Raw genomic sequence first — 23,748 nt, forward strand, 5'->3', positions numbered from 1 at the left:
CTTTTTCTGTGTGGTGGGTTAACTTCAACCAGTGCCCACCAAGCCACTCTATCACTCCCTCTCCTTAACTGGACAGGGGTGGAAAAACATGACAAAAAGCTCATGGGTTGAGATAAGGACTGGGAGATCATTCAGCAACTACCATCACAGCCAAAAGAGGCTCAGCTTAGGGAAAATTAATTTAATTTCTTGCCAGTTAATATCAGAGTAGGATAATGAGAAATGAGAACAAATCTTGAAACACCTTCCCCAACTCCTCCCTTCTTCCTAGGCTCAGCTTGACTCCCAGTTTCTCTACCTTCTTCCCTCCAGCAGCACAGGCAGACAGGGAATGGGTGTTGAGGTCAGTTCATCACAGATTATCTGTGCTGCTGCCTTCCTCCTTGTGTCCTGCCGCTCCTCCAGCATGGGGTCCCTCCCACAGAACACAGTCCTTCAGGAACAGACTGTTCCAGCATGGGTGCCTTGATGTGATGCAGTCCTTCAGGAACAGGCTGCTCCAGTGTCAATATCCTCCACAGGGTACTATCCTTCAGGAACAGACTGCTTCCACTCTGGGTCCCCTCCACAGGGTGCAGTCCTTCACCAACAGGCTGCTCCAGCATAGGCCCCCCACAGGGTCAGAAGTGCTATCAGCAATCCTGCTCCAGTGTGGGCTCCTCTCCACAGGCCACAGCTCCTGCCAGCTGGGCTTCCCATGGGGTCACAGCCTCCTTCGGGCATCCTCCTGCTCTGGTGTGGGGTTCTCCAGGGGCTGCAGGTGGATCTCTGCTCCCCCGTGGACCTCCAAGGGCTTCAAGAGCACAACTGCCTCACCATGGGCTGCACCATGGGCTGCACCAGGGGCTGCACCAGGGGCTGCAGGGCGATCTCTGCTCCTGCACCTGGAGAGCTCCTGCCCCTCCTCCTTCAATGACCTTGTGTCTGCAGAGCTGTTCCTCTCACGCATCCTCACTCCTCTCTCCCTTCTGTGGGTGTGCAGCAGTTTTTATCTCAGAGGTGCTGCCACTGTCACTGATGGGCTCAGCCTTGGCCAGTGACAGGTCTGTCTTGGAGCCAGCTGGCATTGGCTCTGTTTGGACATGGGGGAAGTGCCTGGCATCTCCCTCCTTTAGCTCCTGCTGCAACCAAAATATTGACACGTAAACCAAATGACCCATGCTGTGCTTTGTGCTCTGGAATGGTGTATTAATTCAGTGTGGTATCCTCCCTGGTGGATCCAAGGTTAATGCCTGTGCTGGGTTGTGGGAACGTGACATTGATACACCTGCTATCTCTGCTTAGAGCTGGCTTGGGTCACACTGCCAGGCTGCTTCTGACCTGAGCAGGTTCCACAAGCAGGAGAGCTGTGTTTGCTCAGCCGAGTGCCTAGAGACAGCCTGCAGTTCCTTCACTGGAAATAACACTCACTTCAGCACACACGAGCTGCCCTTGGAAAGCCTGGAGGTGACAACAAAGAAATAATATGTGTCTTATTTGGTTCCTGTAGATATATCCAAGGATTAAGTTTGTCCTTTAGCTGATTACAGTGTCATGCCTTAAAGCTGTGTTCAATAGGCTGCCCAGCGTCTACTCTGAGGCATTGTTCTTCCAGTTCATAGGCATTCTTTGCTCAAATACAAAAAAATTGTCATTTTGCCACCTTTGCATCCAGTTTAACAAGTTGGTCTGATGTTCTGTTAATTTCTTTATAATTCACTGTCCCTATGTCTACAAATTTCAGGAGCTGAGCTGATATACTTGTATTAACTGAGTGCCACGTTGTCTTTGTTTATTGCTGTAGTATAGCACTCAAATTATCTAGTGACAACAGATACTGTGTGGAAATCAGTTATACTAACCTTATCTTTTAACAAATGACTCAATGATCTTACTGAGATCCCATCAGTTTCATTGTACTGATTGTCGTTAATCTCATGCTGCTTAGTCTTTGTGATACTTGCCTCTTTGAATTTCTTTAGCCAGGCAGAGATAAAATAGGTGCTCATCCATATGCATGGGGTGGGTCCTTTCCCATCTGAACTCTGAATAGCAAATGCTAAAGATAGTTTTTTCCAAGTTAGATTGGATCACTTTATCTGAAGAATGGTTGTTCTGCTTCCTCACTTTTTTCAGGTGAATCCATTGCTTGAAGCTTTTGGCAATGCCCAGACTGTGATGAATGATAACAGCAGCCGCTTTGGAAAGTACATACAGCTGCGTTTCCAGAAAAATACAGGTAAAGTCAAGGGCAATTACTAGCCTGGGGAGTGGTTAGAAACTGGAGGGTGTTGGAAAAAGGGTCCGTGGACTCCGGCAGGGGGAGGAATTGCAGTCCAAACCAATATGGTTGATAAAAGAAAGCTCCGTTTATTAGCAGTCCAAAGGCACTTATATAGTATACCAGCTTGTTAACTCTTAAGTGGCTTAAAACTTATCAAAGCGTGTTTCTGCTTCTACATAATTGGACTTACATTGGCAAGCTTCTACAGTTATGATTAAAAGAATTCAGAGTTCACCCTCCCTTCTCTCCCGGTCAGCACATCTTATCTGCACAGCTGCAGCGCTTCAGAACTCCCTTTTTTGTTTCCCAGGCCTGTTTCTCACACAGGGATTTTTCTCATGCAGACAGTTTCTCACACTAACCTTTGCTTGCAGGCCTGTTGCTTGTATAGTTCTTTTATTGATCCCATAATTCTATCAATGATCCATGTCCCTGATCCTCTAACCATTTCCCAACAGGAGGGAGTAGACTGAGTAGCCAAAACTTGTGGAGGGTATAATTTCGGCACATGGCTCCCTGTCGGAAGGGTGTGCAATTAAGTAAAATCTCACAGCAGCCACTGTTGGATAGAACCTGGATAGGATAAGGCCTGGGTTTGGACAGAGTGGGAGTACAGGAAGGATATGGGGGTGAGAGTGCAGGGTAAGTATCAGTAATACTCTGTGATGCCAGAAACCTTTGTTTCTGCTAAAAGAGGTTTACAGAAATCTCTAAGACCACAGAAAGCATGGAGAAGCCCATTTCCAGTGTGCTGGGCAGCTTAGGGGGTCTTGCACACAAGAAAGCTAATTTAGACAGCTCTGTGCTCCTGTCACCAAAATAGAGATGTGGGACAGCCCAGGCAGCTTCATGTCCCCCAGAGTGAAGTTCCCCACCCTGTCACCTTTTTGTGTGCAGTGCAAGGTGCAAAGCTGAGTGAGTACCTGTTAGAGAAGTCACGGGTGGTGCAACAGGATACTGGGGAGAGGAATTTCCACATCTTCTACTACATGTTTGCTGGACTGTCTTCAGAGCAGAAGGAGATATATGGGTTATTGGATCCTTCACTCTACAGGTACGTCAAAGACAGACCCTTTAGTTTAGTCTTTGTAATGGGTGGTGAAGGGGAAAACAGCATAATGGAGTTTTTGCCTCTGCCCTGGGGTTTTGTCTGTGGGTGAGTGGAAGCTGGAGTGGGATCTAAATGGAGCTATGTGAACAGATGTTATGGATCATCATGGAAGCTGGGAGGTCTGGGATCTCTGCTGCATTACCTTGGAAAAGTTTCTTTCCCCTTCTTGTCTCCACTGCTGGTGATCTGCTTTGTTCCTGTGGGGTAGGACAGAGTTACAGTGCTGATTGTGTGACAGTTTTGTATGGGATATGCACTTTCTCAGGTACATAAGTGGACGATTTGGTACACAGGAAGTAGCTGAACAGTGGAAGCACAAATACCAAGAGGTTTGCAATGCCCTTGACATGGTGGGCTTCCAAGAACAGGTTAGTCCTGGGGCTGTTTAATTTCCATCTATGCTACCTGCAGACACAGGGTTTCTTTCTACCTGCTCTTTTGAAGCTCAGTCCTATTTCTTTCTCTAGATTTTCCGTGCTATTTTCGGACCACCTGAGTCTGCCAGATTTTGTGGAGAGCTTTTTCCCACAGGTTGCCTGTGCCTCTTCCCTTAACCTCTCCAACTTCCGGGTCCTCTGTGTAGTACATGCTACATGCCAATAGGTTTTTCAGTCACCTTTCTTATGTGCTTTAGGAACAAGTAGACATGCAGGCTATCTTGGCTGGTGTGTTGTCTCTGGGCAATGTGACCTTTGAGCCTGAGGAGAGCAATGGGTCTGTAAAAGTCAGTGAAGCCTCCCGGGGATGGCTGAAGGCTGCAGCGGTGAGTCACAAGATATGTTGACAGAAACCTTATGGGTATAATGCTCTTCCCCAGTGGCTGTGTGACTGCAGGAGCTGTTCCTGCCAAAGATGGCAGAGGATCTTTCTGCCTCAGAGTATGAAGGTTTCTAAAGAACATGGGGTTTTTTTGGAAATGTACAGTTTCACCCCATGATTGCATTTGTGTTCACTGCTATTCATACCCAAAGAGATGTCTCAGCTTCTATTTCTTGTGTGTTTGGAATCAGCGTCTTATATAGTCAACACATGCCTTGCTGACTTCGTACAACACAAGCTTTTTAAAACTAAATGTTTTATGTTAGTGAGTGTGACAATGCCTTGGGGAAATTCAGGTGTGCAATATCTGTATGCTGGTTCTGCATTTTCATCGGATTTTGTCCAAGGATACGACCCTAAGTGCTGCCTTTTTTTTGGTTGGTTATCTTGAATTAAGCTTTCTACTGTTTTGCATGCAATTATCACAGATTAAGAAATACGTATTTCCCAGGACCATTTTTGTTATATGGGATGAATATATTATCCTGCTTTGTTAACAACACAGAACAGAAAAAAGTAACATACTTCTCCTCTTTCTATTTCTTTTCATTTTGACCTATTTGAAACCCCAGCACCCTTGCTCTTTCGTTTCACTCCCATCTCTTTGCCTGTTTCCCTCCTACACCATACCTGAAACAACCACCTACGTCTGTTCAGCAGCCAGCTTCTTTTTATCTTACTTCTGAAAGCCTGCTCCTCATTTTTAGCCCACAGGAGGGGAATTCCTGTTAAACCACCGAGGAGTTTAGTGTTTCTGAGTTCTCTTTGTTTCCTGCCTCTCATGTGGGTTCGTGTGACTCTGCAGCTGAGATGCTTCAGCACCTGCACAGTCACCTCCGTGTGGTGCTGTTCAATAAGTCATTAAACAGCTCAGCAGGGACTGCCGTGGCTTCCAGAGAAGGTGAAAGGTGGCAGCACTGGAAGAGCAAAACAAAAACTGTTTGAGAGCGAGTGTGTGAGGTTGGTTGCTGCAGGGGTGGAGCAGATCAGAGCCCGTGTCTGACTCTGGTGCCAGCAGTAGCACTTGCCTTACAGTGGGGCTCAAAGGCCTGAGCCTGAATCATGACCCCGTTACACAAAGGTACAATCCCCATGAGCGGAGTGAGGGTTTGCAACTGACTGTCCTCGTCCATTTCCTGTTTCCCAGGGTCAGTTTGGAGTCCAGGAAGATGAGCTGTTAAAATGCCTGATTTGTACAACGTCAGTGACCCGAGGCGAGCAGATCCAGCGTTTTCACACCCAGCAGCAGGCAGAAGGTAGGAAACACAATGAATTGCAGATGTGCTGGCTAGAAAGACTGGGTTTTGATGGAAGGGTTTCCCCACACATGTGCAGCTTGTTGCGAACAAAGATGTCCTTCTGTGCCCCTTCATTCCTCTCGCATAGAGGCAAGTATGTCAGTGTTTATCTGTTTAGTCTCTTACTGACATGTAGGGCCATGAATGCTGCTTTTGTTTGGTCTCCAGGAGACTGCAGAGATTAAATGAGAAATGAAGGAATTAGCTTTGCTTTTTCCCTCAGTCCAGCCTAGAAGGAAGCTCTAGGTATTTGTACAAAAGAGGGGAAGGCTCCTGTTGCAGAGTGCTGGCAGTGTGCAGAGCTCTAGAAACAACCACGAGAACAATGAGATATCACAGTATCAGGAATGGAGTGAAAAGAGTAAAATAGCAAGTACAAGGTGTTATTTTCCCCTTCAATAAAACAAGAAAATAATCTAAAATAATCTGTACCAAGAGGTTCAGTTAAATTATAGTATCTTAAAAAGTAATTTAAAAGAGAGATTACTGCTTAAAAATAAATGAAAGAAGAAAATTAAAATGAAATGGGATTAGCTAATTCTTTTTTACAAATTTCTCTTGACAATAAAATACACATCTCTTATCATAGGTCATGTTAATTTGTCTCCTTTTTAGAATGTCAGCAAGCTTTCCTTCAATTGTGTCCTCTTCTTGTCTACAGCATTTAAACAGTGAGCAACTGTGGGCTAGGAGGAAGAGAACCGTCTCCAATTTTCCGAGTAAAATTTGGAGCTTCTCCCTTGGTTTGGCAGTGAGGGGATCCATACTCAATAGATCTTCAGAGGGGAAAGCAAGTTTCTGGGTAGTCTACAAAGTGGCATGACTCAAAAATGCCCTGGCATGCCATGTGTGATCTTGTAGAAAGATTGTGAAGATTTTGTAATTAAGAGCTGGTTTTACACTTACAAAGGGTGGGGACAATCAGACAGATAGTGAATGTTTATGTGATCTTTAAAGTACCTTTACATGAAATTGTTGCTAGAGGTGGTGAGCCAGCTTATGTGTTGTGTCCCCTGCTCTCCTGTGAGCCCTTCAGTGAGCTGATATTGTTCCCTCTGTGCAGATGCCCGGGACTCCATTGCAAAGGTGGCCTACGGCCGAGTGTTTGGCTGGATTGTTTGCAAGATCAATGAGCTTCTGGCTGAGAATGTGGATCCTGAGGTGGAACTGAGGGAGATAGGTGAGTTCTGCCTGCCTTGCTCCTGTTCTCAAATGTGCATCCCTCAGCCACAAGGAAGGACACAGCGTGAGGTTTCACAGGGCCCGTGTGCTGGGATGCGTTATCAAAACCGTGATCCTGCTGGAGGTAGGAGTCAGCAGCATGAAGTGTGTAGGGCCATGTTCAACTCTGAGCAGTCAGTTGATCTGAAGCAACTGTGGACTGTAGTTCTGGGGTGCTCTGGCTTAACAGAGAGGCCAAGCTGGAGTGGTTCTTCTCTTAACTAACTCTGCAAGCTGTGTAAGAGCTGCCACTGGTGTCTCTCTTGGCTGCATCTTCCCTCTGCCACAAGAGCTGTGTGATAGGAGATTTAGTTGTGTGTTGGTGTACACAATAACCTACAGAGATAGTCTGCACACTCCATTATGTGCTCTTCTTCTGGTTTTTTTTAGGCATCTTGGATATTTTTGGGTTTGAAAACTTCGCAGTGAATCGTTTTGAACAGCTTTGCATAAACTTGGCCAATGAGCAGCTGCAGCATTTCTTCAACCATGTAAGTCTGCTGAGGGTGACCTCACCTTGTGTTGCAGAGAGAGCAGAACACTGCTCTATCTGGCATGTGAAGGAGAGCTTGGGGAAAAACAGATCTATTGCCTGGAAGGACAGAAATTGTGATTAGTGAAGCAGGATAGAGAGCAGCAACCTTCCCTGCTGGGGCAGGGTAGCCACTGGAACAGGAAAGGAAGAAGTAGAAGGATCAAGCAGTAGCCAAAGTCACAGGGGTAGGGACACTTACACTCTGAGAAATGTTCCTGCTTTATGCACCAGCACCGGTGAGTGCTAGGGTTACAGAGAACCACGGAGAACAGCAGCTACATTTTGGACCTCTCATGGTGTGGCTGTGAGTGCCATACCTCCATCCTCTTGTTCTGGGCAGGAGGGAAGATGTTCAGGGTTGTCTAGCCAAGTCTGCTGGGTGGTTCAACCTTCTTTTTCTTTATTTCAGCACATTTTCCAGCTGGAGCAGGCTGCCTATAAGGAAGAAGGGCTGCCTTGGGAGACCATCACATTCAACAATAATGAACCTATTCTGGTGAGTGAGAGGACTGACAGAATATAGTTGCTCTGTCCAGCCAAGAAAAGAGTCTTGCTCTTTCTGCCATGGGGAAGAGATGCACCTGGGAAGAATCTCTGCAAAGGGTGGTGAGGGTGAGAGGGGATGTCCTGCACTGCTTTAGACATGTGTGCTATGTCTCCTTCCCTGCAGAATCTGCTCCTGGCCAAGCCCATTGGGCTGCTGTCTCTTCTGGATGAGCAGAGTGCATTCCCTCAGGTATGCATGAGAGAGGAGACAGAGAAAATACTCTGGGGGATAATATATCAATGAATATCTGGGCTACAGAGAGAGCTTTTGGGTTGGAGTACAGGATGGACAGAGATGTCCCTACATGTGACTTAAGAGATGGGACATCCAATTCAGGGGCAGTCTAGTGGCTTTGGCATCCCTGGGAAGAGTCAGAGAGAGGAGGTACAGCAGAAGACTATTGCACAGCCAAGGATACTTCCAACACTTTGTTTTCATTCCATGTGTCCTCATCAGGCCTCTGTTGCAGCTTTTGAAATCTACTGTCTTGCAGGCAACTGATAAGACGTTTGTGGATAAACTAAACAGCAGCTTTAAGGGGAATTTACACTTCCAGCCAGCCCGAGGCCGTGTTTTGGGCTTCAGCATCATTCACTATGCTGGGAAAGTATGTACTGTTTGCAGGAAGAATGCTGTTGTGGTGCATGTTGGAGGGGTGGAAGTGTTGCCTGACAAATAAGGCTTTGATGCTATGGAATGTGTGGTCTGAGGATGACACTAACAGAAGTGATGTGTTCCAATGGACTGCCTCCTGGAATTCCCTGCGATTTATGTAAAAACTACAGGAAGAGAAGACCCCTGAGGAAAGTGGGGCTACCTCTGGGAAGCGTAAAGCATTAGAAAAATCTGCTATTCTTCTAATCATCATTCTATTAGAACTCTAGTTCTAAAATAGTACTTTATAAATACAAGTACTGTGTCCACTGTGCAGCACCAAAGAACAGGCTACAGGCTTTTTCTTTACCTATCAGGTTCCAGAGCATAGCAGTGACTATTTTTTAGCAAACACCTGGGAACACTTTGTAAACAGCCAGGTAATTAATTTTTTGAAAGTGTAGGCAGTTATTTACATACTCAATGATATCTAAGCAGCTTGAGATTTAGAACTATTGCATGTAACTTCACTGCCACCAGTGTTGAGAGCATTGGTCCACATAAGTTGGGTTGATTGGAGATCATTTTTGGAACAGGAGCAGATATGACAGTTCAAGTCACTGTAACTTGCAGCTTTGTAATCTAATCTCAGCATTGTTGACTAAGTTATTGTTTGCAGCATTCATGATTACAAAAATTAACATTTAACATGTAAAAGGTGGATGTCTCGGTGTTACACTGCACTCCTGGGGTTCTGATGCCTCTGCCATGTGCATGGTTTTGTTCCTCAGGGTTGGCATCTGAGTGGGGTGCAGGCATGTTTAAAGAATTCCTGTGCAAGCCAGAGTACATTCAGTTTAGCACATGATCAGCTCGCAGCAGGCTATGGAGGTGGCTCTCACAGCCAGCCTGCGAGCACTGCTGTCCTTAGTGACTTGCTGCCCTTTCCCCAGGTACAATATGCTGCCAGGGGCTTTCTAGAGAAGAACAGAGACACCTTGCCAGCCAATGTCCGTGGGCTCTTCATCAGCAGCATCACCCCTCTGCTCAGTGTGCTGTTCACAGGCAAGTCCCTCTGCACATCCATCATGAGCCAAGGCCCACCTTGGCAAGAGTTAAGTGTGGGCATGAGGCTTCATGTGTTTCACAGAGTGTGTTTCACAACTGGCAGCACCAGGGAGACTCGACTCTGGGAATGCTGCAGCCTGGAGTGGGGCTGCTGGCATGTACTGAGCTATCAGAGCTGTTTATTCCCTGCCATGGGAAGCCAGACAGGTTGTATCCCCTTCCAGAGAATTAGCCACCACTCAGATGCCTTCCCATCTTCTCCAAGGCCAGTGCAGGACTGTCTCCACTGGTTCTTTCTATACACTCTGTTCATGTCTAGAAATAAAGCTTGTCAAGGTCGTAGACTCTAAAAGTGGTGCTTCACAACTTGTTGAAACCCTGAGGTCATGCATTATTTTCTCCTACCACTATACTCCCTTTTTCCAGTTATCAATAAACCTTCAGATTCTCCAAGGCTTCTAATTAAATTAAAAATTTAGAGAAAGGTCGGGTGGATGCTTCCTTGGAAATTGGCTGAACACAGTGCTTCTGGTACAGAAATTCCATAAATTTTTTTTTGTCCCTTTCAATCCATGCCACTTTCTGTGATTTACAAGAAGCTGATGAATTTCATTTCTATTCTCCACTGTGTTTTTCAGCTGCTGCTTAGGACTATCTTTCTTCTTTAACATTTCTGCACTGTTACTGGAGCTACTTAGCCTAGTCCCAACTCTTTCAAAGTTCACAAACATCAGACAAAACCTATTTTCAGGTTGGTTGTCCAGTCCTGGGCAATGGCTTTAGGTGCTGAACAAAGGGTTTTGCCCAGATGACCTTCAGAGGACACTCCCAACCTCATTCTGTGGTTTTATGATTCACATGAAGCCATTGAATCAAGGGTGCACAAGATTGTTACTAGATCTTTTAGTAAATTAAACTTCCCTGATTTTCTCATCCTGTCACTGAATCAGTTATAAGCTGACTTTAAATAACTTCCTGAGTGCTGTCGGTGAGCTCCCCATTTGCTGCCTGTACCATTTTTTCTGCGCCATTAGATGCCCGTTGATGATAATTCTGTTGAAAGTCATTCAGGTTTATTTAATAACCTGATTGCCATGTCTTCTCAGTGGCAGAAAATAATATTGCCTGCCTTGTGTACTTCATATATTTGCATTTTCTTCTTCCTTTTTTTAGCTCTTTCCTTGTAGTTCCACATGGTGAAACCTAACACCCTGTCTGTGATTCAGGATTTGTAATGAGGCGCGTGTGTGAAGTAAGGTTTGAATGTTTAGCCCTGGCTGATTGCAAGCAGAGGTACAAAACAACTAATTGTCTCTGTTCTTCCAGCCACTATCTCCAGGACGGGGACCCTGATGCCTCACATGAAAGCCAAGGTATTGTACTTCAGGTCCACATGACAGTTGATAAATGTTACCTGATAATTATTGTTTGAGAAACTGGCTGAAAAGGGGCAGAAGTTGGTTTAAAATAAGAGCAGACAACAATCAGCTTGTAACAGTTTCTCCTTTGTTTTTTACCGTATTTTGTGCTTGCTTCTGTCATTTTTATGTTTAACTTGCCTTGCAACCCCTTAAATGCATTCTACCTCATTTTTTGCCATCTGCCTTCCAGCAGTGCTCTTTGGCTGTCAATCAAGCACTTCTTCCAGGGCTGATGCTTTGCTTTGGTCTGGTTTCAGGTCATACCAGGAGCAGATGAGAAGTTTAACAGCACACGGAAGCAGTCTGCTGGAGCTCAGTTCCGGGTACGGTATTGCTGCCCTGAGGTGCCCCGTGAGATGAAAGCAGTGATAACTTTATCACTGCAAATATCACTGCACTGCTTCCTGAGTGCTAAGCATTGTTAAAGCGGACATTACGTAGACAGGGGTTTTCCTGGTTGCCAAGCAGGGCTGATCATGCTGGGATTGACCCAGTTGTTGCCAGAACCCAGGAAGTTGCCGTGTGGTGAGAAAACAGTCCTTGCTGCAGGATGTTGCACATCTGGCAGTGCTTTGGCTTGACTGACTATTGATCTTCCTCTGCCCTTGCCAGCATTCCCTGATGGTGCTCATGGAGAGGATGTATTCTGCCAACCCACACTTTGTGCGCTGCATAAAGCCCAACATCCAGAAGGAGCCAGGTGTGCTGGATGACCAGGTGGTGCTGCTGCAGGTGAGTGTCCTTTACAGGGACTTCTGCCACATCTCAGTGGGAGGACAGATCCCACCAAAAGGCGATGTGTGGAAGGTGACTCACTTCAGTCCCCCCTTGTAAGAGGAAGGGTGGCTGCACTTTATATATGTGTAAAGATTCTGAGTACTGGGTTGTTTTTATGACACAGACTGCTACGTCCAGATTTTGCAATCTTAGTTCTCTCTCATTTCTTTTTCATGAATGCAATGAAATCTGCTTGTTGGGCACTAGAATTCATGTTTGCATCTCCCCCTGGATGGGAACTGGTACAGACAGTACTCTGGAAAAAATGCTTCCCAGAGGAGACTGTTCTCACCCATCAGCCAGAATATAAGCAACTCTGAATATAAGCCAAGATGGGATTGCTTTCATGGGATCTGAAATGCATTGATATGACTATATTTGGATATTCTGTCAGGTCTGAGGTCTAGATGCTATAAAGAATACTGAAAATTATTAGAAGAGTTCAGAAAGCTCAGGGGCCTGTTTAATGTATATAAGAAAGGTTAGAATTAAGAGAAAGTTCATCCATGCCTCAGAGTACTTCTGTGTCCAGATTTGGAAATACAAAGCTATCCTCTGAGGGACAGAGGCAAAGCAGTACCCATGGCTGGAAGGCGAAGTTATTTCAGTCATTGGTTTTTATGGTTTCCAACTTCTAACTCCGAGTGGTTAATCATCAGAGTTACAGGATGTGGTATTCAGTGCTTAACCAAGGAAAGATTTTCAGAAATTTTTTTTCATTTTGGACTGGAGAAGTTTAGGGCTGAATGAAGTAACTTCTGCCTGCAAAGGAGCAAACAGATGTCTTAATGACCTGTTTCTCTTTGTTCTCTGATCCTCTCTGTGGTGCTGCTTCAGCTCCGGTACAATGGGCTGCTGGAGACAATCCGTATCCGAAGGGATGGTTTCTCCTGGAGACCCTCCTTTGAGGAATTTGCTGAAAGGTCTGTTAAAACCTCTGAATATTCCTTGTTAGGTATTATTAAGGAAATGACCCTGATAACCAGATGTGGGCAAGGAGTAAAACAGCCTCTTCAAAGTTCATGTGGTCTGAGGTCATGGGGTTATTTGCTGTGGGAGGCTGAGTGGGAAAGATAGTGATTTATTTTTGTTTGCTGTCAGGGTGATAATGATTAGCTCAGCCCATTAAGGATGCAGCTTTTATGTGTTTGTATTGGTTTGTTTTCCACAGATACGGAATTCTTCTAGTTAAACCTGGTGTTCCCCTCACAAAAGAAAGGTAGGAACACATACTTTGTTGTGTGCAGTCTGGTTTGTTCTTCAGAGGCTTTTACTCTGAATAGCATAGCAAACCGAGTAAAAGGGACAGACAAGAGAAGAATGGGCTCTTGTGGTGATGGAGAACACGGATCCCAGGCAAGGACATTTAATGTTTAAAAAGCATTTGGTACCATGATGAATGAAATCTTTCTTGAATTGTTATGTAGCAATTAAATTCAATTACTATTAAGCCTTGTTGTGCTGTGAGGTGAAAACTAACCAATGTACTCAATTTAGGGAGTGACAGTAGTGGTCAAGGGCGTCCACTGAACTCGGCATGGCAGGGGCTCAAGTACAGTTGTCAGGTGCCTCTCCAGGCTTTTTCCTGATGGCCACATGTGAGAAGAAGATAAAGACAATGCTGAACAAGCAGCCAGCACTGAATGTCTCCCAGGCTAGAGAAGATGTTTCTAATCCAAGGATTTTGTCTCTGTACAGGCAAAATATGCCATCAGCACTTTCAGAATCTGACTGTTACACATGTAAACTTCCTTCCAGTTCTGCAGAGAGACAGAGTTTTACCCTGCCAGCTTTTTCCTTCCTACATCTAGGGCAGCAGTTCCCCACCTCCTCTTCTCTACTTTCCCAGCCTCTCCTTTCTGCCAGTGTCAACTGTGATTGATAGTGAGAATGAATCATGTAAAGAAGCCAGCTGAGGGGTTTTTTTTAGTCATTTAAGAAAAGGATTTGAATGATCTCCTGGAACAATTCTCTCCTGGCAGTAGCTCCTTCTGCCTTCACAGTGCTTCCTTGAATTTCCTGACTCTTCTGAATAGTAGGAATTGCAAACTCAAGTGAGGTCACAGGACAATCTCATAGAGGGAGGAGAGATGATTGTAAACAGGCAGCGTGGTTTGTTTGGAGACACAAAAATCATGGGATGCATTTCAGAAAAAAAAATCCTGTGGACATAGATTGTGGCACTGTGGAAGTTGGCTGAGATAGAAAGAAAAACACTTCTGCTTTCCTGTGTGAGATATTAGCAAAAAGTGCCACTGTGCTTTCACAGCCTGGATTAGCAGGAGATGGAGAAAGCTGTCTGTGTGTTGCAGCTAGAGCTGCTTTCAGTTCATGGAATCTTTCCGAGTGACCCAAATTTTATCAGTGGAGTCTGCAAAATGAAACTGGAGTTGGAAAACAGACTTTCTCCTGGAAGTCTGCTGTGCTGACCTTGCAACTTCTGTCCTCCAAAGGGCTTGGAAACAAAATGAGGAAAAACACTTCTGAGAATAAAATAGGCTCTACAGAATTGCCTCCCAGGGAGTTCAAGTAAATCTGCCTCTGGGAACCCCTTTGCTGATGTTCTTCCCAAATGTGATCCTAGCTGTGCCTCAAGGAGCATTACAGACTGACAGCCAGTTACTAGCTATTGGGAATTGCTGAGACACTTTATGCCCCTTTATGCAACTAAAAACATTGGTGTTCACTTCGGGTGGAAAATTATTTATTTCACTTTTTTCATGTCTTTCAGCTGCTTGGAGATACTGCAAAGTACAGGTCTGAAAGGCTGGATTTGTGGGTAGGTGTGCATCACTGTTGTTGGGAATTGGAAGCCTAAACTGCAGAGATTTTATATGTGTAATCCGTTACCTGGTTCTCTTCAGGGAGAGCTCTGTGGTTGTGGGAATAGCCTCTTCAAAGGATGATGGATAAAAGTCTAGACAGTGTTTCTCACTGCATCTTTCCGTTTCCAACTTCACAGAAAGTCACGACTTTTCTTTAAATATTGGCATCAGGAACAGCTGGCAAAGTGTGTGGAGCAACTGGAAAGAGCAGCAGTTGTCATACAGAAAGGTGAGCACTAGGACAGGAGCATCCCTCAGTGCTGATCTCACACCAGGGGAAGGAAAACCTTTTCTGCAGTCCCTGCTCCACCTCTGCACCTTTGCAGAGGACAGAAGGATAGGGCAGGTGCCATCTCTCTGTCAAGGCCCTGTGAAGTCAAAGTGTTTATTGCAAATGCCTACATCCCCAGTGCTCATCCCGAATCAGAGAGAGCCCTCAGACAGTGTGAGCCTTGGAAAGGGAAAACGTGTGCAGGAGAGCTGGACTGAGCAGGACAGGCACATGATTTGGCTGTGTCCTGAGATCTGGCTCACTGTCCTCTGGAGTAAGGATTGTTTGTGAGTTGTGTTGAACTGGGAATAGGGAAATGAATGAAGCAGATCTCATTGCTGCTTTCAGAGATAGGCAAAAGGAGATGAAGTTTTGGTCTGGTTTGTTTTTTTTCTTTCCTTTCCACATAGCATCTGCTCTAGCAGCCTGTTCCTTCAGAGTGGCTGTGGGCAGACTGGTACTTCCCTTTGCTACATGAGGACTGTGCCTCCAGGAGGAGGAGGAGGCTGTCACACTTCCTAGTCCCTCTCTGTTGCACTTCTCTTCTGTATGGGTTGTTGCACTGCTGGAGCATCTGAGCAGCGTCCAGCTGTGTACCATACAGTGTGACAAACGTCAGACTGTCACAAGCTGTACTGTGCACTCTTGTCATCCATGGGGAAGATGTGCAGGTAGTGGGAAATGAGAGGGTGTAGCTTTCACTACATGAGCTTTAATAACTGGTAAAGTTGGTGGGATCACGCAATGTCTGTAATGCTCCTGGTGAACCCTGTGATGGCTGCTTATGGGAAAGGCTTTCCTGTGGGCTGGCATCAAGGAAATCCTGTCCCCTTCATGGTGTCTGAGGGGTACCAGAGCGATAGATGGTTAACGGGCCCTTTTGTAAGGCTTTGTTTTTTAAATATTCCGTTCCCTGGCATTAGAGATGAGATCTTAGATCTATAATTTGGTTTATATAGGTCCGTGATCTGGCAGCTTAGAGACTAGAAGAGTTCTCACAAGGTTTTGGCTGCCTGCTCACACTAGAGGTTCCATTGCTCTTTATTAACATGATTCAAGTGTTGAGGGCTTCACACTGTATGAAGGACTATCACCCAGTGTTCTTCCCTGAGAGAATTACAAAGGCATGAACAGCATTCTTTTCCTAACCATAGCTTTTCTCTGAACAGTTTTTAGGGGATTCAGATGCAAGAAGAGTTTCTTAAAACTCTTGGCTGAGCTGAGAGCTCAAGCACAGCAGCTACAGGAGGAGGCAGAGAGAGAAAAAATCCATCAGCTGGCGCTGGCAGCAGCAGCCCAGGGTGAGTTGCTCCCACTCCCACTGACCCAGTGTGTGTCCACTGGTGTGATGATCACCTTGAAGTGCTGTAAGCTCCAGGTGATGATGGCCTGCCCTGGGATGGGAGGCCCATCAGTGTGGTGGGCAGGGAGCTGGTGACGTTTCTGCACTTGGGAAGCGTGGCTTCATCTGAGGGGAGCTGAAGCAGCATGGTAAGGGCTGTTTGCTTTGCTGTGCTGGAAGGAGGGCCAGGCTGTGGTTTTACCATGTAATCCGTGCAGCAGAGCCTGTCCCAGTCCTAGGCATGTGGAGGATGGATCTCATGGATCTTGAATGCTACATTCCATCTACTTATTTCTTCTTGTTGCAGAAAGAAACTCCCTTCCAGTCCCCATGCCACGAAAGAGGCGCCCTCAGTCTCATCCTCATCCTTCTGAGCAGTCACAACAGCCACCAGTGCCACGGCCACGCAGCAAACTAACAGAGGTAGCAACACTGGCTCTGCCGGGGGGACCCTTAGCCAGATGTGCTGGTTCCCTGCTCCATCCATCTTCTGCATGCACATGTTCTCTTGCATGTGGCCCCAAGAGAATGTTGTCATTCTTGTTATGAGAAGTGTGAGTCCTGTCCTGCTGTGGTTAGTTAAAAAGTGTGGTCAGGATTTTTGAGGAACTGAAAGCAGCATTTGGTAGCTGGTGACTTGATCTTAAGGGGCTCAGAAATGAGATCACCTGCCAAAGTGATCTCTTTAAATGTCCCCTACCTTTGACTATGCTTTTGTGCTGACTTTCCCTCTCTCCTTGCTTTCAGTCCACTCCTTTTGACAACTTCTTGAGCCCTTCTGTGCCTCGTCCTGTTCTGGGAACTGAGGAACAGACTGGGGAAGAAGCAAAAGTGAGGAAACTCAAGAGAGGAGCAACTCTCCGCTGGTTCAAAGAGACACAGGCCCAGAAGGTCATGCAAGATGATGGGGCCTTTCCAAGCTGGCTGCATGGGATGATCAGTCGGAGGTGAGTACTCTGGACACAGTGGCCACAGGCAAAAGCCACTGTGTCCTTAGGAGGACTGTGTGGGTTGGGTTGGCCGGGCTTTGCTTCCTTAAGGAATGGGAGTGACCTGCATAAGTTTTCCCTTTCAATCTGTGAGCGTTAAACCCTTAGGGGGAAGCTTAAAAGTCCTCATCATAGGCTGAAAATGCTGAAATTTTGTGTAGGTTCATGGAAAGACTACGGAAATTCATAGTAAATAAGTGCACTGTAGGTCCCTAAATGCAGATCCTGTGTAGGGATGGGAGGCTTGTAAAGTAATCAGAGAGGAAATACAAATATGCGCTTTCCCTGTTGTGGACCATTTGCAGAGACATGAAGATGAACTTTTGGGTTAATTTGTTATGACTCTTTCTCGTATCCCAGTTTAGGTCAGGAGGAGAACCCAATTTACAGCAGGAGAATACAGAATTCAACTTCCTTTTATTTTAAAAAGTATTAAGAGGGGCTTTAGTGAGTACTCAGTGGCAAAACTCCACTAAAGTCCCCTGATAAAGGGAAAAAGAGGGTTTTTGTTGATTCCTCTGCCTGTCTAAGGATGGTGCAGCATAGGTGGCATTTACTTCCACTTAGGCTGGAAGAGACATCCACTAAGCCCTTCTTTATTGTGGAGTTGTTCACGAGACTTTCTTTAAATGCTTGAAGTTTTTCTACCAGGTCCACGTCACACTTCACTCTCTTGGCTGAGTCCAGCACTGCTTTCCAAGCAGTGGCATAATCAGAGAAGTGCTGATTATGCTAGTGAACAGGTAGGAGCAGGATGGCAGTACGGTCTCACCTGCGTGCAAATTGATCTGTGGTGCTCCGTGCTTGTTAATTGCCAGTATCTTGTAATTGGTGGGATTTCTGTGTCGATGTTGCTGCCATTTGAACACCTTCATCATTTTGCTCCGGTTTCTAACTTTTTTTCCTGTTCCAACTGTAATTCTCCTTTGGTCTTACTAGATCTATGTTCTTGGATTTTGTCAGGCTATCAGTGTGATTTACTCAGAGACATTACACAGCACATTAGCTTAGTAAAGAACACTACAATAGCTCACAACTCCCTGGTAGCTGCATTTCTTTTAAATTTTTTTTAAATAATTTTTGAGGCCCTAACCTGTATTAATGCTTTTGTCCACAGATGAAGGAATGCAGGAGAGGAATTGGTGCCTGGAAGACAAAACACACTAAATTCAAGCGTAGACTAGCCATGAGCACTGCACACTGAAGGGCATGGCAGATCTTTCCCAAACACACTGTTGCTTAAGCAGAGATTTAAGTCTCCACACAGCCATGTGAGCTCAGTTTCATGAAATGGAGCAGCCAGAGCAATCCCAAATTGCACTGGTGATTTGCAGTCACCTTTAGCCTGGATCAAAGCACATGACAAGCACAAAGCAGAGCTTTGTCTCTTGGGCAGAGAAGGGGAAGTCCTCCTTCCAGCAGGAAGTTTAGAAAGCTGGAGTGGTGTAATGCAAGTTGGCACTGAGCTTACCCAGTACCCCACAGCATCCTGACTTCTTCATCCCTGGACCATAGGAAATGCACACGTGCGCAGATTCCTCATCTCAATGATGCTTTGTGACGTGCTTGGTGCTGGAAGGCAGCTGTTGCTATTGCACTAATCAGACTGCTGGAGCAGGTTTGGAGCAGCCCTGCTTGGAGGGTCTTTGGCTGAGAGTATTGTGCTTCCTCAGCCTGTTAATGCCTCCTGCACCACCAAGCCTGAGTTGGGAGATGTGTAGCTAGGAGCACATGGGGCAGATGCTGGGCTCCCTGGGGCACTACTGGGGTAGCACATGAGATAGGATGTGAATCCCTGCTGTGTGGCAAGGCAGCTGCTGGCTCTCTGCTGAAAAACTGTTTCCTGATTCCAGGGAAGCTGAAAACTTGCTGATTGACAAGCCTTTGGGTTGCTTCCTTGTTCGGATCAGCCAGAGTCGACCAGGCTACATCTTGACATACCGGTAGGTAATGAGCAGAGGAGGCTCAGGGGAGACATTATTGCTGTCTACAGCTCCTGACAGGAGGCTGTAGCTAGGCGGGGGTCAGCCTTTTCTTCCAGGCAACTGGCAACAGGACAAGAAGACACAGCCTCAAGCTGTGCCAGGGTAGGTTCAGGCTGAACATCAGGAGGAATTTCTTCACAGAAAGGGGTGTCAAGCACAGGAACAGGCTGCACAAGAACAGGCTGCACAGGGCAGTGGTGGAGTCACAATCCCTGGAGGCATTTAAAAGATGTGTAGATGCAGCACCTGGGGACATGGTTTAATGGTAGACTGGGCAGTGCTGTGTTAAGGGTTGAACTTGGGAATCTTAAAGGCTTTTCCAGCCTAAGTGATTCTATACAACTGCTTGACTGGAGGAGATTACCTGGTCCACAGAGGAGTCCATGTTCAGCCTCTCCTGTTGTGGGTGCCCCAGAAAGTTTGTAGGAGCAGATGGGACACTGCAGAATTTGTTTCTTACTGAAAAAATAGACCTGTTTGTGGGTGGGGTGCTGTGGCTCCAAGGGTAGAGGTCCTGCTTAGCCTGAGTGGGCAAACCAGGCTGGAAGGAGCACTGAGATCGCAGCATCTATGAGCACGTCAGTGCACAGCACATCTCCTGCTGCTGCATGATACTTGTTACTGAGGATCCTGATCACAGCTGGCCTCTGGAGACCACGGGTGCAGGAAGCAGGAACTAGGTTGTAACATGCTGAGGCCGCATGTCATGACTGCTTCTGTCTGTCCCTCCCCCCAGGGGCGAAGGCCGCTGCAGACACTACATGATCCAGATGCAGCCCAATGCACGCTACGTCATCCTGGGGGAGGACCGGGCTCACGCCTCGCTCACCGAGCTGGTGCAGTATCACCAGACCGTGGGCATCCAGCCCTTCATGGAGATACTGACTGTTCCCTGTGGGCAGGTGAATATCGGGGGTCTGCAGTGGGAAAACAGGATGGGGCATGGACTGTGCCCTGAGTGAGTGGTTAGAGTCACTGCAGCAGCATCTCTTTTGTGTTCCTGTAGAGGGATGTCCCATTCTGGCCAAGCAGCTTGGCTGCTTCTGCACTGGAAAATGCTACTAGGTGGAGAGTCCTGGGGTGGGGGAGAGGCAGTGGCAGGTGGATGACACCCTGCTGCCCCCTCAATGTCAGCAGTGGACACAGATGGGTATTTCTCTTTGTTGTGCTGTTCAGTGTGTGTGAAGGGTCTGCAAACCACTGCTGAATCCACTCCTCCTTTCTCCAGAAAAGTAGTGAGAGCCTGAATTACGAAAATCTGGAGGGTCTCACACTGAGTTCACCAGCAGACAAGGGGGAGACACCTCCAGAGAAGCAGTCCTGCCCCTCCATGCCTTCCACCGGCAAACCTGCTCTGCAGTGGTTCAGGAGAACTAAGAATTCCCAAAACCAATGGACCGCAGACAAGAATAGAACAAAGTCTAGCTCTGGAGAGAGCAGCCAACAAGCCTTCCCTCGCCTCCGCTCTTCCATACGCCTGGCAATGCAGGAAATCCAGCAGGTGAGCTGGGATATATCCTCTGCCAAGCCCCAACCCCTCTGGGACACGTGGGGTTTCCCTGCCCAGAGGCAGGGGAGACGAGGCTTCCACAACTAGCACTTGGTTTCTTAGCTCCTGGGTCATGGGTTTTATTTGGTGGTCTTGGGACCAGGACTGTATTCCTTGGAGTATTCCTTGCCAGTCTGTGCTCCCTGCCTAATGCTGTTTCTGTGCCTCTCACCACAGTTCACTTCCATTTCCATGAACATGGCGAGACAGGGGAGGTCATTCCACTGAGGATGTACAGCCTGAGCAAACACGGTAAGAGGAAGCAGTGCACAGAAGGGAAAACAGCAATTGCAGCTTCCTGGGAAATGGAGGAGCAAAGCGACTCTTCCCTTCGTGTCCCACCTGTAGCATCTCTTGGCCACAAGCTACGTAGAAATAGAGCAGGAAAAACAGAGCAGCACCCAGCTTCCATCCCAGGACTACAAGGAAACCAGGAAAATGGGCAAAATCAGCCTAAATTTGGGTTCCCAGCAGCTGTGGTGCCCAGAGTGCTTGCAGTACAATGGCCAGGCTGCTGGAGGGAGCTCACAGTTTGTTGGAGGCCTGGGGCTGGAAGGACAAGGACTATCAGAATGCATGCCACACTAGTCAGCTGCAGTGGCTTCGTGGGGTGGAGAGAGGTGCTGGGAGGGGAGCCCTGCGGCTTGGCAGAGGCAGCCAGCTGAAAGCCAAGCTTGAAACGTATGAAATGGCAGCAACTTTGTTGCTCTAAAGAGGACTGTCAATAAAGTCTCAGCAGTGGGAACAAAGCTAGAGACTGAGACTGTGATACACTGGGTGGGTGACGGGAGTCTGGAGTGGGCCAGAAGAGGCCTTTTGACAGACTCTGCATTATCTGAAGTATCAGGTGGGTGTGCAGCTCCCCTGTCCCACTCAGATGAAGGCAGGTGGGAGCTGTAGTGGTGCTGTTGTACACCTCTGGAAGAATCTGGGTAGGAGTGGAGAGGGATTAGAAGACCATGCTTTTGGCTGCTGACCCACTGCAGGGCTTCCAGCCACGCAACCAAGTTTCCTGTGTAGTGCTGCTCCCATGTTGGAACTCATGCTGGAGCAAAGCTTTTTAGCTGGAGCCTGTCTTGTCTTTCTCTTCATAGCTGAGAAAGACAGGATCTCTTCGATAGCTGAGAAAATCCTTTCCCTGAAGTGTTGGGCTTAATTGCTTCATTCTTGTATGTACCATTCATTGACATACCCAGGGGATGCTCCCAGTGTCTGAGGTTAGGCAGATGAAAGATAAAACACAAGGATCTGCATAGAAAACTGCAAACTTGTACTGGGATAGCTGAATGAAACCCTTTTATGTCCTCCTATGAGTTGTGTTTCTTGACTGTCTTGCAGGTCCAAATGGGTCAGACCTGTCCTCTTCCAGTGCTGTTGGGCCTCGCCTAATAGTCAACACATCCAGACATACAGCAGCCTTTTTCCTTTTCTTTTTTTTTTTTTTACCTTTTTTTTTTTTTTTTTTTGCTGCAACCAGCTGGCCCTGTGCTTTTAGACAAGGCTGATGCAGAAGTTAAGTTTCCTGAGCACTGAGGAACTGTGACTGCAGTATCTGGACTAGTCTGATCCTGGCAGAGGGGAAAGCATGGGAACAGTCACACAGCACAGACCCACAGTGCGTGACAGTCTGTGTGTCAGTTCTTCAGTGTTCCTGGAGACTCCTCACCTGGCACTGTGAAGTCACAAACTGGGTATCTCCCAGCAGCCTGTTCTGTCACAAATACCTGATTACCTACCTCTTCCTCTTTAAATACTCTCTGTTTTGGTCCTGTGTATCTGCTGCTCTGGGAGCCAAGGGAAGATGGGCTTGGGCAGTAAAAAATAAAACTGAGGTGTCCTTTTTGTTGAGTGCAGGAGCACTTGAACAGAAACTGACACAAGGTCAAAAAGATCTTTTTGTAGAGGGGATTCACTGCCCTTGCATTAGTGTGCTGGCACACTGCTCCACAGTCCTTAACCAGAGTTAAAGTCAGGGAATCATTGCTGAAACCCTCTCACTCATCCTGGCTGGAATCTCTACAAGTCCAGGCTGGACAACATACTGCTTTACACTGAGGGTGGGTAGAGAGCATGGAATGTAAAGGGCCATACTACTTGTACTGTTTTCCCTACCTTTTAAAATAAATCTCTTATTTTTTTCCTCTAAGGAGAAGCTCACCATTTCCTTTGTTGCTGTTACCTGCAATCAGTTCAGCCACAGATTGTAAATGAAAGAGAGCAGCTAACACCTCTGAGGGTAGGCATGGGATCATATGAAGTGTCTCAGTGGAGAAGCTGAAGGCTGGTGCGGCACTAAGCCTGGCATAAAACTGCTGCCTGTAACAGCCACTCCTCCTGTACTTAGGCCTGAAGTGCTTCTGGAGTACCCCTTACCCCACCTATAAAACTCTTCTCCCATGCCAGCCTCATCTCCCTGTGGCTCTGTTTCCCTGGCTCTGCTCTGAAGGACAGCCAAGCTGCCCACCCTGCCTGCTCCATCCTTGGGAGGCACAAGCACAGCTGAGTCCAGGCTGGTGTTGTTATCAGTATGATACAGGGTGTGAGTTGCAGTGTCTCAGCACTGCTTTTAGTCATGGGGCTATTTCACTGCTCTGTTGCTGAGCTCTGCTGGATCGCAAGGCAGCACTGCTGGCTGCAACACAGGGAAGCAGTCTGGCTCTCCGCAACACTGCCTTGCAGCGTTAACACAGCTTTTCCTCATGTTGGGTTTTGGCAGCTGGTTTGAAGCTGTTCAGGAGAGAACCAGTCCAGGCAGTCAAAGGCTGCTGTTGGCAGATTCTTCCTGGCTGAGCCCAGGGGTGTTTTGCTGGGCAGCCTTGGCCTCTTTTCCAGTGTTCTCCTTACTTTCCTCCACCACTGGGCTGCTGGGAAGCTTGCCTTCTGGGTAGCACATAGAACCACTTCGTGGTCAAAACATTTCTAGGAATTCATGCTCAGAGCTGAGACATGTATGAGAAATGCATGTCAGTAATGAGGTCCCTCAGTAACTCTTTCCTAGTTCCTGTGCCAAAGAACGTGGTGCAAGCCCAGGGCTAAGACCCATCTGCAGAACAGCTCCTGTAGCCTGGCAGGGATCATGCTGAACTGAGGAGGGTGGAACCAAGAGTGCCTCAAGTACCTCCTGGGTGCTGCT

General features: G+C 47.0%; 1 protein-coding gene across 1 annotated transcript in view; it reads left to right on the plus strand.

Annotated features, from left to right (window-relative positions):
* Window positions 1-22,761, plus strand: part of LOC116437657 (myosin-IIIb-like) — a 26,625-nt gene extending 3,864 nt beyond the window's left edge. Inside the window, exons 4-29 of the mRNA XM_032095633.1 lie at window positions 2,116-2,218; window positions 3,161-3,317; window positions 3,640-3,742; window positions 4,009-4,137; window positions 5,341-5,449; window positions 6,555-6,671; window positions 7,103-7,203; window positions 7,657-7,743; window positions 7,918-7,983; window positions 8,288-8,401; window positions 9,342-9,453; window positions 10,783-10,829; window positions 11,135-11,200; window positions 11,490-11,609; window positions 12,492-12,577; window positions 12,826-12,873; window positions 14,386-14,433; window positions 14,617-14,708; window positions 15,920-16,051; window positions 16,400-16,515; window positions 16,840-17,039; window positions 18,935-19,024; window positions 19,803-19,968; window positions 20,295-20,567; window positions 20,793-20,867; window positions 21,954-22,761. Coding sequence (XP_031951524.1) covers window positions 2,116-2,218; window positions 3,161-3,317; window positions 3,640-3,742; window positions 4,009-4,137; window positions 5,341-5,449; window positions 6,555-6,671; window positions 7,103-7,203; window positions 7,657-7,743; window positions 7,918-7,983; window positions 8,288-8,401; window positions 9,342-9,453; window positions 10,783-10,829; window positions 11,135-11,200; window positions 11,490-11,609; window positions 12,492-12,577; window positions 12,826-12,873; window positions 14,386-14,433; window positions 14,617-14,708; window positions 15,920-16,051; window positions 16,400-16,515; window positions 16,840-17,039; window positions 18,935-19,024; window positions 19,803-19,968; window positions 20,295-20,567; window positions 20,793-20,843 — 2,733 coding nt within the window. The 3' untranslated portion in view covers window positions 20,844-20,867; window positions 21,954-22,761. The remainder of the gene's footprint in view (window positions 1-2,115; window positions 2,219-3,160; window positions 3,318-3,639; window positions 3,743-4,008; window positions 4,138-5,340; window positions 5,450-6,554; window positions 6,672-7,102; window positions 7,204-7,656; window positions 7,744-7,917; window positions 7,984-8,287; window positions 8,402-9,341; window positions 9,454-10,782; window positions 10,830-11,134; window positions 11,201-11,489; window positions 11,610-12,491; window positions 12,578-12,825; window positions 12,874-14,385; window positions 14,434-14,616; window positions 14,709-15,919; window positions 16,052-16,399; window positions 16,516-16,839; window positions 17,040-18,934; window positions 19,025-19,802; window positions 19,969-20,294; window positions 20,568-20,792; window positions 20,868-21,953) is intronic.
* Window positions 22,762-23,748: the final 987 nt, after the last annotated feature.

This window comes from Corvus moneduloides, chromosome Z (assembly GCF_009650955.1).
Source record: "Corvus moneduloides isolate bCorMon1 chromosome Z, bCorMon1.pri, whole genome shotgun sequence".
NCBI classification, from domain to species: Eukaryota; Metazoa; Chordata; class Aves; order Passeriformes; family Corvidae; genus Corvus; species Corvus moneduloides.